This window comes from Lissotriton helveticus, chromosome 3_1, assembly GCF_964261635.1.
Source record: "Lissotriton helveticus chromosome 3_1, aLisHel1.1, whole genome shotgun sequence".
Taxonomy (NCBI): Eukaryota; Metazoa; Chordata; class Amphibia; order Caudata; family Salamandridae; genus Lissotriton; species Lissotriton helveticus.
In genome coordinates, this window is record NC_136061.1 from 699,943,702 (window position 1) to 699,964,038 (window position 20,337).

Genomic DNA, 20,337 nt, shown 5'->3' on the forward strand with positions numbered 1-20,337 from the left:
GATCTAGACCGGGATCTCATGAGTAAATGGGAAGATTCTCTGAACCTTAACTCGATCACACTGATAGACATTCTCATTGAGAGTGCCGATCGGAAGACTGCCCTACTACAATCCGAAATCTCTTTGGTAGAACAAGAGATCAAAGATCTTAACAAACCCGAGGCCACTGTTAAAAATTACACCATTCTGGACGAAATCCTTTTGAAACACCAATCCGAGATTCAGAGCAGAAAGGCACGTCAAATCAAGAGGGATGAGGCAGACTATAAAAATGGCAGGATATATACTTTTGACCGCAAGTATGACTCCCTAATCCCGAAACCTAAGGCGGGCTCACAAACCGGCAGATCTACCATCACCAACTCTGCTAGTTCCAGCACCACCTCTCTGAGCTCTACTGGACTCAGCGACATTGAGAATGAAATTCTGGCAAATTCGGAACCTCATAATTCAACCTTTTTTTTAGAGATGCAACGAGTAAGGAGAGGCAACAGAACACAGCTACCCAGGGCCGCTACAGACCCAGAACCCACAGGGGGAAACGTAGGGACAAGCGAGGAATATCGCAGGAAATTGAGGTCAGTCACACAGAGGAACCAACCACACTAGGTGATACCGTCCAAGTGATAAACCTTTCCTCATTTCCTCTTACACCCGATATGACATCCTTACTTAGCAGAGGTCTAAACTTTAACCCCTATTCCACCGGTGACATATGCCAAACCAAGATCGATATCTTCAAATTCATACGCAATCTCAAACTCAAGAAACACTTTGCTGGATCACAAGATGTGCCGAAACAACCTAGACACATCCCTACTGTATTTGACAATGTACCTTTGACTATTAAAGATGTGCAAGCTACACACCTGCTTCTGTCTTTGACTGACAGGGAAGATAGCCCACTAGAAATGGAAAGACTCCTTGAAGAGTTGGATATCGAGACCGACTACAGTATGACGAGTGGCCTTAAGAGTAGATCCAAATGGACTCCTACCTTAGCAGGGGGCAACAACATTGATAAATTTTACAGACACGTCCTTGAGGATCTTAACAGCACTAACATTAGGAACCTTGAAACCAAATTTAGATATAGAGACAATTTGACCAAGGGTGAACGGTCAGCACTCTCTATGCTTAGTGACAATCACAACATTATCATCAGGGAAGCGGACAAAGGAGGGAATGTGGTGGTCATGGATCTCAGTGACTACAACAATGAGGTCCTTGGCCAACTGAGTGACGACTCGTGTTATGAGCACATTGACTACAACCCTATGGGACCATTAACAACACTACTTAATGGACTCCTATTAAGTTGGAAGCAATCTGGTCTACTTGATGACAATGAGTATTTGTATCTTAAAATCTTCAGACCCACATATCCGTGGCTGTACACCCTACCCAAGGTCCACAAAAACTTACCTTTTCCACCAGGCAGACCGATAGTATCGGGGATTGGGGGCCCCACTGAAAGAATCGCAGAGTATGTGGATCTTTTTCTGGGACCTCTAGTCAAGAATCTTCCATCTTTTATACAGGATTCAAAACACATACTGAACATCATGTCAGACCTTGAGTGGCAGCAAGGGACCAGACTAGTAACTTTGGATGTGGTGTCCCTGTACACCAGCATCAATCCTGAAATAGGTATTAGTGCAATCACCAAACTTCTATCTAACAGACCAGCTACGTTATGGGCACACACCAACATGCTGCTACACATGATGAAGATTATCCTGGACAATAATTTCTTCATTTTTAACCGCAAATGGTACAGACAGAAAAAAGGAGTAGCCATGGGCTCGAAATTCTCACCATCCTTCGCAAATCTCTTTATGGGGGCCCTGGAAACTGACCTAATCTGGGGTATCAAAGGCAAACCATACATTGACTCTATAGTCTACTGGGGGCGGTACATTGACGACTGTTTTCTCTTATGGTCAGGTTCCGAGGAACTTCTCCAATCTTTCTTCAATTATCTAAACGATAATCTATGGGAAATCAGCTTCACCATGCACCACAGCCTCACTAACATTGAATTTCTAGATCTAGAATTCTATGTAAAGAATAACCAATTGCATTCCAAACTATTCAGGAAACCTACTTCCTGCAATTCCATTCTTCACGCTTCGAGCTTTCACCCTGAACATCAGTTGCGGTCCATCCCCTATGGAGAATTCCTCAGGGCCAAACGCAACTGCAGTGAAACAATGGAATTTGATAACTGCATTATGACCATGAAACACAGATTTCAAAAGAGAGGCTATTCGAGCTCATCGCTTCTGAAAGCAGAACGCAAATCCAGAGTCATCTCTAGACCGGACTGCTTGAAGACACGTACGGAGGTTGAATCCTCCAGACAACCAATCAGACTGATAACTGAATTCAACGCACTTAACTATCACGTCAAAAAGAGCTTCAACAAACACTGGAAAATCTTAACAGATGATCCTTTTCTGAAAGAGTTTCTTCCAAATAGACCTTCTATCACATACAGAAAGGGCTTTACACTCAGAAACAAATTAAGCCCTACAGTCCCCCACAACACACTGGCACAGGACTGGCTTTCCACACGAGGTCTTGGTTTCCACAGATGTGGGTGCTGCTCCATGTGTATTTGGGGCAAACATGGCACCAAAACTTTCGAAGGCCCTGATGGAGTCGTCTACAAAATTAGACACAACATCACGTGTTTGACTAAATTTGTAGTGTATATAATTGAATGCCAATGTGGAAAAATCTATGTGGGCAGCACCATCAGGGCTTTCAAGGAAAGAATTTCCGAACACATAAGGGCCATACAAAGGAGAGACCCCAAATACCCTGTGGCTTTACACATTGCAGAATGCCAACCATTAGTAGACGATGCCAAAGTACGTGTTTTCGGCATAGATGTAATTCCTCTCGACATCCGAGGGGGCAACCGCGAATTGAAGCTCAGGCGTAGGGAGGCAACCTGGATCATGCGTCTTAGATGCGTGGAACGGGGGCTCAACTACGATTCTGAGCTTCAATTCTTCTTAGGCGACTAGACAGCCGTCTGGGGGACCCTTCTTCTACGGAGACTGAATGAAATTTGTAATGTACCACTAGCAAGGAACTCATAGAATCAAATGGAGATATATCTAGAGTTACCCACTATGTACCAGAATATCAAAGCATATAACCACTACATATAGCACGTAAACATATCATCATGATTATTATGTCTAAAGTACCAATCGCAATATGCTTTGAATGTCTAAATAACCAATTGTAATATGCTTTGAAATTGTTGATTTAATTGCTAAAGTTCACAAATGAGAGGTGTGGGGGGCACTTTCACACAGAACATCCTAAAACCACTGAACGTGATGAGTCCTGCCTAGATTGTGATATAGTACCTCTACACTCTCTTGCGCACTAACCGACCCTACGCGCTTTTAATCTATAAACATGTGAGCCTCCTTATTCTATGTAGGCTAATACAACGAGAGTTCCTTTTTGAAATCTTGGTTTTGTCTTTTGGCTCATCCGAGTCAAAAACTACCTTTGGACCGAACCGACTACATGTATTTCTCGATACACTTTGGCCACTCAAAGATGGCGAATCCTTTCAGTCTTAACACTAACAACGGGGACATCTTCGATCTCTACCTCTGTCTACAAAGCAATCCCTCCCACCCGGTCACGTGACCGTACAGAGAGACGGCAACCGGGAACTACAGGAGGAGGGATTCCACCACAGAGGTAAGCGGCTAGTTTCTCCGAGGATGAACCCTAGTCGATGTAAAGCCCAGTATACCGGGCCTTTGGAGCTAACCGACGCTCATGTTTTCCCGTTTCCTAGCGCATCGCCCTATTGAGAGACACACTCGTCTCGAGCCTAGTCCAGTCACAGACGGATCCCCTCCCGGCTTATCTCCTGACACACCAGGAGTCAGGTATTTTCTAATTCAATCCTAGAGATCCTAATCTCTCTCCTAAGGGCAATAGGTCCTCATGAAAGAACATGCCATCATGCATATTCAGAAGCCAATACCCAACAGACCAGGAGTCTAGTAATTTCTCTTTAATTGAATGCTCTATAGACACACAATTATTTCAGTAAAATTTAATGCAATATGTACCTCTCTCAAACGTTGCGCTAACTCGCGCACTAATTCGATTGTTTCCCCTTAATCAAATGGTCGACAGACCTATAAGTACTACGAAAAAACACAATGCAATATGTCCTTTCTTCAAACGTGGCGTTAACTCGCGTATCAATCCGATTAATTTTCTGTATTCTTTCTGTGATCTCCTTTTTATACAGAGTGATCAAACACGAAGGAGTTTGGCCTTACATGAATACTTAATATCAAACAAGCAGTACCGTCCACGTGACTAGTATAAAGGGACAGACCGTTTCTTTCCAGTCACATCTAGACTCGTGGTAAGAAAACCGCAATTTAGTTCTCCATCTACTCTACTGAGTAGGTGTTCCTCTTCCCTTACCTTAGAATGCTTCCACTAATGATTCCCTCCCTTTTTTACGTATACTTTTTCTTTTAGTCTCTCTCCGGCAAGTAACGTCCAATACTCGGATATTAGCCCAGACCTATCACCAAGCGCCAAGGAAAATACTATTTCTCAAGGTAAATAAACAATAATAGCGAGAGAGAGTTACTTGTCCAATTCTATCGAATCTTATGTTCGTAAAGGGCACGATAACAGAATACCCTTAGCACCCCCAATCAGCACAGATATAGACATCACCGGCCAACCACGTGATGATACTGTTATGGCCCCTCACCCACACCTCCTCACATAGATTCACCTAGTTTCATTTGGACTGATCCACAACCACATGAACCCTCGAAATGCAAGATCTCTGTGTATGTGTTAAACTCGATCACACACCAAAGCGTCATGTCACGGAACTTTCTGTCAATGCACCACCACCCGAGGGCTACCACTCACAGCCTTTGAGTGACACATGTACTATTGTGTTGATATCACCACTACACAACACCATCACGTGCGAACCGAATCGTACGGCACCACTGCATGTTGGCTGCATCTTGTCACCATTTGCAGTATCTGACAACGGCAGTATTGACCTGATGTATTTATTCTTGTATCATCAGCCCTGAAGAGTCGTGTTGACTCAACTGTACACGACGAAACACGTGTCGGCTTTTCATTACATCTCTTGAGTCTGGAGAGAATAAATCATCTTCTTGCTGTTTCAAGAACATACCAAAGATTCTGCTTCTGTTTTCTTATATATTTTCAGTCATTGAACTGCATGTGATTTTCTGTTGTAGTAGCGAGAGCACACTTGTATATACCTTGTTTAGTCCCTTGACTTTTTTAGACGGTTAAGGGTGTTTTTCCGCCTGCTCTGCACGCACTACATGTCTGATTGTCTATCAACACCCTGTAACGTATATCCTAGGCAGTGCGCCAGAATAATCTGATTTTCTAAACACCCTCGCTCCCCAAACCCAGCTTTATCCTCGAGTCTTCTTTTTCCTTGCCTTATCACTGTCTTGCCACATGACGCATAGCTTCCTTGGCACTCTGGCGCAACTTTATGCGTATCATCTACACAAACTGCCCCCTCATCTGCTCCCTACCACTGTACACTCTAAGGAAAAATATCACGAAAAGACTCTAGCAACAAAGGAGACACTACAGATCTCATGGGAAAATACACTACTTTAATTTACAGATTGGCAGGTGCGAGAAATATCAGTTTAAATTTGTTTCAAATGTTATTGTTTACTATATAATTAATTCTGAATAAATATTACCCACAACTTCACTTGTCACCAACTGCACTGTAGGACATTTGATCCATGTACTAAATCGCCTCTCCAGCCCTAGGGATCTCCAGATTTCTGTTAAATGTTATTCCAACTGCAGAAATCCTGTGGTCTTAGACTGGTAAAGATCTACGACGGAATATGACCTCTGTCAGAACCATTAATCTCAACAAAATACAGGGCGACCAAACCTGTACCACCTGTCGCAGGGGAATGGACAATGTGGGAATCCTGGAGAAGGTGTTGTGTTTCTTTCATGTTGTAAGGGCACCAGGGTACAATGTAAAGTACCTTTTTTGTCCATTTGAAACTGAAAGGATTTACATTTAAAACCCATTTTGTGATGTAATTAGAAAAATATGCTGTTTGGAGGTCGGCTGTTGAGTTCATCAGGTTGTTGCTGAAATGTGAATGCAATGCTTGTCTTGCATATTAGAAGCACAGCAGCTAAAGGGCATACAATGATGCCATATCTAAAAGAATTTGCAGGAAACAATATTGTATGTAGGACTGCTTGTAAAAAATATCACCCAATTATCATAGAGTGTCACAACCTAATATTAGTATTTCCTTCACTTGAATGGTTCATGCGCTTATAAAAACTTTCCATAGTAGCTTCCTGCGACATTCGGAAATATTGGCTACATCACTTTGCCACCGAAAGTTGCCTAAAAATCTGTTTGTTGAACTTCTAAATATTTTCAACAATGCTCTTCACAAGAAGGTCTATGGAAGATCAACACATTCCAATAGCTGGAAACTACCTGAGCAAGTTAATTGCTTGCAGCAGATATCCACTGTGTCCTGTAGGTCACAAGTTTAATCCCAATTGATGAAAAAAGTGCCATTAATAAGTAATAAAATAATACTTGTAACCCTTACAGAAGAGAGGTCACGTAAAACGATGCTCTTTGGTAATATTACATTTTAGGCACTGAAATATGATGTATGTATAGCTAAAAGGTCCTTCATTCTTTCATCAATACATGCCCTCACTCAGTCTATCTTTCCATTAACTTTTTCTCAAATGTATTTAGGCTTCCACCTAACACATACAAATTCACCAATCAATCAAGAATTATTTTCACTTCCAAAACAGCCAGACCTGTTGACTTTGCTAAAGCTTCTTTTCCCGAGAAAGGCGTTTCCTTCCCATTAGAAGTCAATCGTTTCAGGTTCTCCCGTTGCTCCCTTTACACCACAGCTACGTTTTATTACACTGCACAACGTAATAATGCATGCCTTTATTCCGAGTCCTTAAAATGTATTTATTACTAATTTCCTGCATACTCTCATGCAATGCAGAATTTCAATAAGGTCACAAGTACAAAAGGTTTTTGAGGTCGCAAACGGAAAATCTGTCTGTCTGCAACAGCCAAACAGCCTTTTGACATGTACTAACCCTATTTTGTGTATCAGTAACCTATTACCAAATCGCAAAATAGGGATTGCAAGTCTGCATAAGGAAGGGGCATGTTAAGGGCATCCCTTCCCAATAGCGAGTAGCAGGGTATGTATGAATGTTTTGTAACCGGAATGCAGTTGCAAAATATCCGCAGTTTATCACCAACTTCAAGTATGCAGTAACCCATTGACCTTTGCGAATGTGGGCACAAACATGGTTCCACGGACCACTGCCTACTCTTAAAAAATGAAAACAAAACTTTTCATTTTTGAAATGCATCCCATTTTCATTTCAGGAAAACCGGTTGCATTACCAAAAAAAATGCTTTATTGAAAAAGCAATCACAGACATGGTGGTCTGTTGTGATTTTGGCCATTTCCAATTGGTCACAAATTGCAACCTGCCTCATGAATATTGATGAGGCAGGTCCATTTGCGACCCACTGGGAATCACAAACCGTGTCAAACACACTCTTGTACATCGCTTTTTGCAACATCATAATTGCGAGCAGCAAAAAGTCGCAATTAGGAACTCGCAAAATGTAGCAATCGTACATATGGCCCTAAGTGCTGAAGCTCAAAAGCGACTGACCTCTGCCCACGTAAGCGTTCCCCATATTAATATGAAAGCAGAGAAACTGAGGGATGGCTTTCAGAACTGTCAAAACTGACAGCTCTGGAGAGAGGCTGTCTTAAAGTAATGGGGAAGGGAACATAAGTGTATTAATATTAGATAACAAACAGAAACTTGAATCATAGGAAATAAGTTGTATGATTTCTTTTTCTGGCATCTAATTTTATAATGGGAGTTTAAGTGTTGCTTGTTTCTCAAACATTCAATCAAATAATCAATCAGCATTTGTGAAGCGCAACAAAGTCAACCCTAGGGGTATCTGGGCACGGTGTTCTCTGTCGAAGAGCCTGGTCTTGAGTCTCTTTCTGAAGTCTGCCAGCGAGGGGGCTGTAAGGAGCTGGAGGGGAAGGTCGTTCCAAGTCTAGGCAGTGATGTAGGAGAAGGAGCAGCCACCATTGCGTCTGTGATGGATGCGGGGATGTGTGCGAGGGCGAGTGAAGAGAAGCACAGGTGTCTAGAGGGTTGGATGAATTTCAGCTGACGATTGATGCAGGCAGGTCATAAGTCATGGAGGGCTTTGTAGGCATGTGTAAGGAACTTGAACTGCCATTTCCTCTGGAAAGGGAGCCAGTGGAGGTTTGTCAGTAGTTGTCGAACAGGGTGGGGCCGGAGGATGATCCTTGTGGTATATTTGCAAACATATTGTTCTCTTTTATGTTTTTAACAAATTTGACATTATATATTGTATTGTCCTTAATTTAAAGGGAAGTTATTTCAAAGGGAAGTTGTGGTGCCTGGCACACTGCCATTCAAACAGAATCCCTTATACATACATAGAACATAGTTAAGATTTGAGGTGAAGTTTTTCCTAGGCTATATATTTCAAGAATATTTCATTGATAATTACACCCCGATATGAGCTGATCAGTATATTTACAATACAATTTTAATATAGCTGAACTCCAAAAGTGTGTTTTATCTACTGGGAATTGTTTATTTTTGATTTAAAGAAAATCCTAGGACGTAAATTATTTTCTAAAATCAAAAAATGTAATACATGCTAAAAATGATAACAATGGAGAGTAGTTCCATTCTTTACAACACCCTATATTTCCGAAATTGCTTACAGCACTCCACTGCTCCTAAATCATATACCAAATTACTATTTCATAGCAGATTCTGATACTAGCAGCCTAGACACTTAGTCAAGTAATTGTTGTCTCACACCAACATGTACGCTTACCTTGAGACAAATGCGCCCCCTTATCAGTCCATATGGAACAGGGCCATAAGTGCGAGAATCTGTGGAATTCATTAGATTGTCACCTTCTAACCAGACATGTCCTTTCGGTACCTGAAGGGGAAGATAACATGTATAGAACAGCCTAAATAAAAATGCTTATCTGACTGCTTTTCAGATTTTTTCTTAAATCAGTTTTGCGCTTTATACATTTTCCATCTGCAATAATAAGGGACAGTCTAGGTAAAAAAAACCATTTTAAGCTATCTGATCATCACTAGCTCCAAAATCCGTAGTTTGCAATAGGAATATCTAAACTGCAGATCCTCGATGTTGGAGTAGTGTGACAGGGTCATTAATTTAATAGACTTCAAAGAGGTCATTAGGATGTTGACTGTCACAGTCACCACATGAAAGGGGGCCCACACACTCGTCAACATCCTGAGGCCTGTACCAAGGCTAGACCTGTTAGAAGGCTCGTGATGGACTAAATGGTAATTGGCTGTGGCATCAATTACGAATAATCTCATCATTTTATCGGAGTGAGCTTGTCAACATTCTAATTAAGATCACAGTTCTTTCCACATTGAAGCAGTGTCCACAACACATTATACTGAAATAATGACCACCACCAACCAGAATCACTTTATATAGTTACACAAAAAGTAACAACACGCATTGGCAAGCCAAAAGGTCTTGCTTTTTTTAAATAAGCAATGGCATGTGCATTTTCATTCACTTCAAAAGCTGCAACAACATTTTCCTACTGCAGGTCTCAGTATCGTTGACTGTTACTAGAGGTCCCTCGAATTAGACAGTGTAGGCTCCCATACTTCAAGCCCTTGCTAGAGATCTCCTAGGCATTACCTTGCCTTTTCACAAAGCCTTGGAGTAAGATATACATGCTACAGAATTGGAGATAGGGTAGTTATGGTAGGTTAGGTATAGTATAGTAGGTAGGCTAATCATAATGAAAGTAAGTATGGTAGGTAGGTATGGATTACTACATTTGGTGGATTAAATACAGTAAGTAGGTTATGGTAGGTAAGGTATTGTAAGAATGGTAGTTAGGTATGGTAGGCAAGGAGGTATGGTATGTAGACTTCTAGGGTAGGCATGATATGCGGGTTAGGATGACAGGTTAGGTAGGCAGGTGTGACGGTATAGTAAGTTATGGTTGGTATTTTAGGTTAGATTTGGAAGTCATGGCAAACGAGTTATATATGTATGTTGGGTATGGTAGGTTTGCTTGGGAGATATGAAGGTTGGGTATGGTAGACAGTCGTATTAGACGGAGTACGGTACATAGATATGAATGGTTAGACAAAGTCAATGCGGTTGAAAGGTATGGTATATTAGTTATGGTACGGCAGGTTAGACAGAACTGTTTTTGTGAGATATTTACAAGTTTGTGCTACTAAATAATTTTCTATATGTCATCGGACGTTGGTGTGTCCTGTATTAGGAATCAGAAGGTTCCTATGAAGGCGCCATGTGTTCCTGCTATTTGGGTCTATCTGACAGACTTTTGTTATTTTTGGAGAGCTCTGAGTCTTTTTTCAGTTGGGGTATTCCTTAGGTTGGGGTTAGGGAGGGGGGTTTGGGGTTGTTTTGGGGGTTCCGCACCAAGCTTTCAGGGGATCTGGGCAAGGACCCGGTGCGCAGAATGGGTACTGTGGCACCTCAAGGGGCGCTGGCGTTAGAGGTTGCATTAGCTATCCCCCCCCTTTTTTAGGTGTCATGGGTAGGGACTTAAAGATTGTGAGCCTCAATGTTAGGGTCTGAATAACCCTGTTAAGCGCTAAGCTATCCTCTCGCTCCTAGAGAATGTGGACGGCGACGTGTGCCTACTACAGGAGACTCACCTCCTCTCTAAAGATACTAAATGCATGGCAGATAAACGCTTCCCCCTGCAATTATGATCCTCAAGTCCGGCTAAGAAACATGGGGTGGCTATTCTGTTTAGCGCGCGTACACACTGCAAAGTAATTTCTCAGATTGTGGACATTAAGGGAAGGTTTTTGGCTGTCCGCATCCAATGGGGGGAAACGCATCTCACAGTAGGGTTCATTTATGCTCCGAATTAGAGACAGGAGCCTTTCTTGAGGGCGGCCCTTTCCGAGTTGTTAGCGTCAACGGATGCCTCGATTCTGGTGGGTGGTGATCTGAATGTTGTGATGGACTCGGGGTGGACAGGTCTGAGCAGAGGTCCCATCAGGCTGGGGCCATGTCGAAGGGAGGGAGGCAGTGGCTTCTGGAGGGAGGGTTGCATGATGTATGGCGCGTTCAGCACCCCCTAGAGCGCGATTACACCTACTATTCTGCAGCTCACAAAACGTATGCGCGCTTGGACCAATTTTTGGCCACATCCTCTCTCTTACCTCATCTGTCAGCGGCTGATATCACGCCACGCTCCCTGTCGGATCATGTCCTTATCTCGGTTTTGCTCACCTCCCATGGTTCTCGGCCACCGCCGGCTGGCTGGCGCCTTCGCGACTCCTTGCTTCATTCGGACTCAGTAGTCACGCGGATACGGGACACTATTATCCACTACCTTGCCGATAATGATTTGGAGGGTACACCCCTAGCATCGGTCTGGGAGGCCTTGAAACTGGCAGTGCGGGGAGAGTTTTTAGCTCTTGCAGCGGCGTATTCTCGCCTGCGCAAGGAGAAGCACGCTAAATTGGAGAAAGAGGTAGGCGGCTTGGAGGCGATAGATAAGAGGACTGGGGCTCCTAGGGTCTGGAGGGAGTTGGAGACGAAACAACGCATGTTAAAGCACCTTTTCTGGATAGGGCTGCACATGCACTATTGCGCTTGCGACACAAGTTTTACTCAGCTGGGACAAGGGGGGGGGGAGATGCTGGTGCACAGATTGCGGGCACAAACTCAGTTGGAGACTATCCAATCCATTAGGGTCCCTCAAACAGTTGAGCAATCCACTGATGCCCTCATTGTGGACTCCTTTCGACAGTTTTATCAGACCCTATACAGGAGGGAGGAAGTGGCCTCTGGCGGAATAGCAGACTATTTGGCATCTTGTGGCATTACGCCAGTGTGCCAGACGTCGGCAGACGCTTTAGATACCGCGATCCGCATAGAGGAGGTTATATCCGCGATTGCTCGGTTGAAGGTAGCTAAGTCCCCGAGCCGGATGGCTTTGCTGCCTTATTTTATAAAACTTATTGTGTGGAGCTGGCTCCTCTTTTAACCCGTCTCTTTAACTCCTTCCTTGGTGCGGGGGCGGTGACTCCTTCCATGGCTGAGGCGGCGATTACGGTCATCCTTAAACCTGGGAAAGACCCCAAGGATCGCGGTTCGTACAGACCGATCTTGTTGCTCAATATAGATACGAAACTGTTCACGAGTGTGCTGGGTGCGAGACTCAGCCCCCTCATGGATGGGATCACTGACCCGGACCAAGCAGGATTCATCCCAACGCGGCACGCCAGAGACAATACCAAGCGGCTGCTCCATCTCATAGACTTGGTTCATCGCCCTCGGACTCAGGCCTTCTTGCTTTCTATTGATGCGGAGAAGGCCTTTGACCGGGTTGACTAGGATTACCTATTTGCTGCTCTGAAGGCCTTCGAGGTGGGAGGCCACTTCCTGCGTTGGGTTCAGTGCCTCTATGCGGCACCTAGTGCGGCGGTGCGGGTGAATGGCTGTAAATCAGCCCTCTTCCCCATCACTAGCGGAACGAGACAGGGATGTCCCCTATCCCCGTTGCTTCCTGCGCTCTATATGGGGCCTTTTGCTCAACCGATTCGGTCCAATATGGGTATCACGGGGGTCAAGTTCGGCGCTGATACTCACAAGATTAGCCTATATGCGGACGATGTTATTCTGTCGCTCACCCAACCTCACTCCTCCCTGCGACATTTGTCGGCGGAACTCCTTGAATTCCAAAAGGTAGCGGGATTTAAAGTTAACTACACCAAATCACACATCCTTAATGTCTCCATCCCTGACGCAGACGTGTAGGATCTGCGGCAAGACTTTGCCTTTCAGTGGGTGCACTCTGATAATGCATACCTGGGTATCCAATTATCCCCCTCTTTTGCTAAAACGGTGTCCCTTAATTATAGGCTGCTTGTTGAACAAACTGTCAAAGCCCTCTCTGATTGGTCCCGCCTCAACTTGGCCTGGTATGGGAGGTTGGCGGCAGTGAAAATGACTGTGCTCCCTCGGGTCCTTTACCTCTTTCAAATGCTTTCATTGGGCCCCCCGCTGGGCACTCTTCGGAAACTGCAGGGGCTCCTTAATACGTTTTTGTGGAACAATAAGCGCCCGCGGCTGACGATGTCCCTCGCCACTACCCCAAAAGCGGCAGGGTACTGTGGCACCTCAAGGGGCGGGCTGGGATATCCCCTGCTGAAGGCTTACTATCAGGCATCCTGCCTCCCCTATAGAGCAGAATGGAACAGGCCATTGTCTAGCAAGCACTGGAACATGGACCAGACGGTGGCGGGTTGTAACATTTGGCAGGAGTTGTGGTTACCATGTAAGCACAAGGCGTGGGGCCTTTATTCTTCACCTGTGACCTCCCCAACCCTCAAAGCATGGGACCAATTAGCGCAGCGCAGGGGGTGGACTACCTTTCCCTCCCCAATGACTCCTATCGTTGATAATCTGGACTTCCTGCCGGCGTGGCCGTCTCCAGTCGCTGGCGGGAGGAAGGCTGTAAGAGGGTGGGCTCCCTCTTCGACCTTGATGGCCTGATCCCATTCACCCAATTATGTAAGGAGTACTTCCAGTTGCCAGAGTCTGACGCTTTCCACTATTCGCAGTTCACACACTGGGTGACCCAGCCAGCCATTCTCGCCTCTATGTCTCGCCCCTAGTCGGTGTTTGAAAAATGGTTCGTTTGCAAGAAGGATGACCGCAAGATCATATCTGAGTTATACGCGATGATTCTGCGCCATCCTAAGAAGCAGCATACGAAGGCGCAGGTCTGCTGGGAAACAGAGCTGGGGCGCCCATTGAGGAGGAAGGAGTGGGAGCATATATTTTACCGCGTACACCACACTGCCTCTAACACTGCGGGTACCGAATCGGCCTACAAAGTGGCCGCTTATTGGTACTATACCCCGGCGCACATCAAGGCATGGGACGCAGCGAAGTCAGGCCTCTGCTGGCGGGGGTGTGGCCTTTCAGGGACTTTGGTGCACCTATTGTGGCATTGCCCGAAGCTGGTGCGATATTGGGAGGCAGTCCTAGATGACCTAGATGGTGCATTCCAGATTACATTTCCCCGGGCATCTGAGCATGTGTTGTTGGGGCTTCCCCACCCTCAGTCCCTTCCCTTGCGCTTGCTATGGGGTAGACAGATTGCATTAGCTTTGCTAGCGGCGAGGCAGGTCCTTTTAGCACAGTGGGGTTCCCCGGTTATACCAGACCCGTCGAATTGGATACCAAGGCTTTGGCTCATTTTAGCTATGGAACGTCTCTCACTGGGCATGGATGGAAAGGGCAACGAATACGCAAAGCTCTGGGGTCCGTTCTTACAACTCCTTTCTAAAGACCTACGAGAAGTAACGTGCCCGAAATATCTACAAATTCTCCAACTCATTCCCTTAGAGCCTTAGGGGGTTACGAAGGCTGACTGAATGGTGATAGTGAGAATTGGTGGGTCCTAGAGGTTAGATGGTGGAGTTCAAAGCTGGTGCGGAGGAGCGGGATGGGGGTGGGGGGAATAGGGGGATGAGGGGTAGGCGTGTTTGTGTCTTTTGTTTGTTTTTCTATTAAAAGTGGTGGCTAGATATTTGCAAACGTTGCTCTTACAGCTCAACTCTCTTATGCGGGGTCGCCCTCCGGGTTGTGGGTCCAGACGCTGTGTAATTGCCAAAAGAATACGCCCTGCCGGCAAGTTCATGTAGGCAGCTGGGCTGTGTATTACGTTGCTTCCCCACACAATAAAAATGATTGACTCTAAATAATTTTCTAGCCTTCTTGCTTACAAATCATAGCTTTGTTAATCAGAAACAAAAGCACAAGTTCAATCAACATGATCATCTTGCAGGGATGGTTTGGTGGATAGGAGTGATGATGTACAGCTTACTGTGGATCAAGGTGCTCTATATATCATGCAGTTTTCTAATGGATGATATATGTTTATATATGCTCGAACTAGGTTTTCAAGTTTGCTGAGTGTTCTTTCCCTATGCGTTTTATTTTTCTCATTGCAAAATCCACCCCCAGAGTTCTCAGGCTCAGTTTTCCTAATGGGAGCAAAGAGGAGGAATTAAGGATAACATGTATATGCTGGTATCAGAAGGCACTTGCCAAGTACTCAACATATAGTGATTTCAATTTGTGGCATCCCAAAAGCAAGCAGTAAAGCTACAAACCAGCAGCTAAAATATCATAGTACAAGCAAAGAAAATGCATCAAAGAACGCAACCTAGGTAAAGATACACATAATGTTTCTTCTGCAGTTTGATAAAACCAGCCTCAACATTTCATGGTCTTAGCACACAGCCTATTCAAAACAATGGACAACCATAACAAAGAAATGAAAGCCAACAGCTAAAAATGGCTGGTCCAAAGTGCACACTATCTATATACTTATTTAGATGTATTTTTGATGTAAGGATGACAAGAGCTATCGCAACAGCCAGCTAAATCTGTCTGTAGCATGACCTAAAACCTGCCATGCACACTAAAAACTTGAATTGATGCAAATGTCAAATAGGCATTGACACGGTCACCAGGTCTGGCTTTACAAAGCTGATACAAGCAAACAGGCATCCACCAATGTTCTTAGCATGTATATAGCACAATAAAGTCAGACCTACTGAATTTGCCAATACTGGAAAAGAAATTAGTAACAAGGATTGCTTTCTGCATATAATCCATATATAAATGATAAAGAACTGAAAGTGATAATCAGTGTGACCGAGTATACTTTTCATAAGGAAAATAGTCCCTGGTGCATTCCAATGGAATGATTACAGCCAATAGCATGCAATGAGAAAGAAATGCTCCTCTGGGTGGAGTCAAAGCCCACTCTATGTATATTTGAAAGAGTTGGTAAAAATAGGGCATTCAGATAATAGCCGTATTAAATCAGACAAAAAGAGAACTCGAAACCTCGTTATGTGACTTAAAATCAAGGAATAAGCTGGTAAAGGAAAAAGTAATACCTAAAACAATCATCAGCACCAGTGGAGGAAGTCGATGTGCCACGTGAAGCAGAGAGACACGTAGTCCTAAGAATAATTTTGGCCCTCTGCACTTACTTATTTAACAAATCAAGCACTGGTGACTCAACTTAAACTAGAAGGGGCGGAAAAAATAAATCTCTTTTTCTAGAATAGTAATAGCTCAAGTTAGTTGGGAGGGATAACTTGGAGGCTTGCAATATATTTCAAAATAACTCGCGGAGAGCACGTTGCAGGATACACAACAGAGATCAATGTATGATCTGTAATCTACCTGAAAAGATTCTCGGGGCAAGGTGACAACTACAAAAATATAGGGCCAACACAAGCACAAACAAGTCACTAAAAGAATTTTTGAAAAAATTCATAACCGTTTAAAGGGCACAACTGAAAACAAGCATTGAAAATGCAATAGGTCTCGCAATAGAAGAGTTTGACCTTTTGGTGTTGCAAATGTAAAACTTTTTTTTTGTTTATATTTTTTGCAAATTATAAAAGTATTAATTTTGTTTTTTGTAAAGTGAATAGTTATAAATCTACCAAATGTTAAATTTATAGCATTAGTAAAGTTACATGTTTAGTTTTGTCCTTGTTTACATGTATTTGATGTGCAAACTTACAATTTTGTGTAAAATGTTATAAATAAAGGATAGTGACCTAATGTTGTTTCTAATTTTTAATGCTAAAACTTTTTACATGTAAAAAAGTACAAAACTAAACATGTAAATTACCTAAAGCTATAAAGTTAACATTTGGTTGAATTATAACTATTCATTTTACAAAAAACAAAAGTAAGTCAGTTAAATAAAATGCACGGCTAGAATGGGATCAGATTACAATGTATGTATGAGCATAAACATCTTTGCTATGCAGCAGCACAAGTGGGCAAATATCGGTATGCAACCATACTAAGCGCGCTGAGACGTGCACCTACACTCCAACGTGCACACTGGGTAACATAGGCCTGGAATGTCAGTGTGGCATATCCCAACACCAGCACACACATTGTGAAAGAGGAGACGTATTATCTTTGCACTGGTGAAAGTACATACAGTGCATAAAGCGCAATGAAGAAGGTGGTACGGATGTCAAAACGGGAAGATGGACAAGAGAAAACCATGGTACTGTGCATGCATCTTCTATACTTTAACTGCACGATAATGCACACACCGGGACAGGTCTCATGGAAAGGTTGGTGTTTTTTTTAGCGTTTTATATAGCGCAAACTTGACTCAAAGGTATAGAGTATCAGAGCGCTTTACATAGCACCAGTAACGTTACAAGAGGCACATTCATTTTTATTAGGCGCGGGGAGATTAAGTGATTTGCCCAGAATCACAGGGTGTTGCGCGTCCTTGCCGAGATGTGTTCATTCGGGAAACAACCTTTACAACGCAACTTTTACAACGCACTACCATTACAACAAAAATTTTACAACGCAAAAACCATTACAACGCATGTATTTACAACGCATTTTTTTACAACGCAGGTACCTTTACAACGCATACCATTACAACGTAAGTATTGGTAAGTATATAATTATATTTTTAATTTGATATGTTTGGGTTTTTTTAAGGGGTATTTTTAGGGTTCAGGGTCAGTTTTCAGTTTTTGGGTAAAGGGGTATTTTTAGGGTTCAGGGTCAGTTTTCAGTTTTTGGGAAAAGGGGTATTTTTAGGGTTCAGGGTCAGTTTTCAGTTTTTGGGTAAAAGGGTATTTTTAGGGTTCAAGGTCAGTTTTCAGTTTTTGGGTAAAGGGGTATTTTTAGGGTTCAGGGTCAGTTTTGGGTTTTTGGTATTTTTAGGGTTCAGGGTCAGTTTTCAGTTTTTGGGTAAAAGGGTATTTTTAGGGTTCAGGGTCAGTTTTCAGTTTTTGGGTAAAGGGGTATTTTTAGGGTTCAGGGTAAGTTTTGGGTTTTTGGGTTAAGGGGTATTTTTAGGGTTCAGGGTCAGTTTTGGTTTTTTGGGTAAAGGGGTATTTTTAGGGTTCAGGGTCAGTTTTGGGTTTTTGGGTAAAGGGGTATTTTTAGGGTTCAGGGTCAGTTTGGGGTTTTTGGGGTACAGGGGTATTTTTAGGGTTCAGGGTCAGTTTTGGGTTTTTGGGATACAGGGGTACAGGGTAAAAATAAAATAAAATTAAATTTAAATTAAATCAATTAAATGAAATAAATTAAATTAAATAACATTACATTAAATTAAATTAAAATAGATTATTTTTAATTATTTTAAATTAAAAAAATTAATATATACTTACCAATACTTACGTTGCAATGGTATGCGTTGTAAAGGTACCTGCGTTGTAAATACATGCGTTGTAAATACATGCGTTGTAATAGTTTTTGCGTTGTAAAAATTTCGTTGTAATGGTATGCGTTGTAAAAGTATGAGTTGTAACGTCATACATCCGTTCATTCCTGCAGATGTGTATTCTGTAAACACGGCTCATTCTGTGTGGCCGAGGCTGCTGCAGAGAAGTCTGGATTTGTTGATCGCGCCAAGACACACACATGAATGAACCGATGAGCTTACGGGTTGACAGACACACCACCGGCACAAGCTAGATCCTCAAAGAGCTGAACACACACACACACAGATGAAGACAGGTAATCAGCGTGAAGGTGCGACTCACGGAAACAGACACAATAAACAGACCATTCTCTAGACGTGAAAAGGAAACAGAGGCACATGGAGACACGCACAACACATGGGCAAACAGGTAAGTGTGAGTGACAGAGAAATGACGCTGCAAACGGACCCAGCGACACAGAGATATACTTTAAGCACACAGCAGACAATATAAGTAAAAGCCAGTGCGCACTGACAGATACATTAAAACAGACACAGTGACTCACAGCGATACACACAGACACCAAGACTGGGGAAGCATGGCTACTGATGAGATTGCTTAAGGGTGGTCGTTAAATAAAGTCGCTGTCACTTGCGTTTGCTCTGCCTGTGATGCACACACACCACTTGTTACACACAAGGCGCAGCTCTACCAAGAGTGGAGGGTGAGGAGAACGTAGTGTAATACAGCTGTAGCAGCGTCACATCAGCATGTACATGTGTGCTGAGAACCCCAAAGCTGCGTGTGGAGGGCTCCTAACGTGCAGCGGAAAGAGGGAAAGACCAAATTAAAAAGAAACAGCGACGGAAGGGAAACGTTGCATGCGTACTATTTGTACTTGCAACAGTTATAAATGTTTTTAGATACGCTCGCTGATGCCCCATGGCGATGTCTGTGCTGTAGGAGATTAGAACCCACATCCGTCAGTAAGCAACCCAGTGGGCAACTGAGCACCGTGAATGTGATCTGAGGCGGAGTGGGTGCCCGGGCCTCTTGCTGCCTGACTTGATGCACTCGGAAAAGGTGGGGGAAGGGAACCAATGCATTTGTGCTCGAAAGGTGGAAGGGTGAAAGCAACAAATAAAACAAAGGACTGCGTTTGTGCTTGGAGTGTCGGAGGAAGACTCCTAACGTAAAGCAGAAAGAGGGAAAGCCAAAATTAACAAGAAGAAAACGGAACGATAATTATTTAGAGAAGACATGTCTAAATTGAATGAAAAATATCTTAAGGCTTTTCGAAATCGCTGGATTTGCCGTGGCCACGGGCGGAGGTGGAAGGCGAGCCATGGGCAATCAGGAAAATTAACCCAGTCCGCTTATTACCTGCATAGAGCCGCCCAGTGCAACGTATGACTTAACGGCCATCACCACAAAAAAAGTGTCAAGCAAAAAAATACTTATTTTATGGTGGAAAATGGGCTAAAAAGAAAAGGAGACACGGCCGGCCGGCCGTGAAACTGAAAGCACGGCCGACCGGCCGTGAAAAAGCCTTTGATGCAGCAGGGGGTAATTAGGGGAGGAGAATGGCTGGGCTGAGGCGGAGCGGGAAGAGCTGCTGGCGGCACCAAGCTGACGATTTGATGCTGTGCACGCGCATTTTAACTAATTGCGCTTGCGCATTGAGTTAAAAGTGCACATGCACTTCATCAAATCGCCAGTGAATCGCCAGTGTAGGTAAGCTCTGTTTAAGCCTCTATAGTCTCGCTCTGCTCAATGCGCATGCGCATTGACAGGCGAGAACTAAAAAGGACAAAGATGTGTTCTGATTCACCGTTTTAACAAAACAAATGGAACCGGTGAAAAATATACAGGACATCT

The 20,337-nt window shown here is 43.6% G+C and overlaps 1 protein-coding gene across 3 annotated transcripts in view; it reads right to left on the bottom strand.

The window, feature by feature from the left end:
* The window catches only part of IMMP1L (inner mitochondrial membrane peptidase subunit 1), a 292,381-nt gene that overhangs the window by 37,005 nt on the left and 235,039 nt on the right, over window positions 1-20,337 (bottom strand). For all 3 annotated transcript variants that reach the window (XM_078680838.1, XM_078680840.1, XM_078680841.1), the window contains exon 5: window positions 9,014-9,124. In XM_078680838.1, the coding sequence (XP_078536964.1) occupies window positions 9,014-9,124 (111 nt within the window). The remainder of the gene's footprint in view (window positions 1-9,013; window positions 9,125-20,337) is intronic.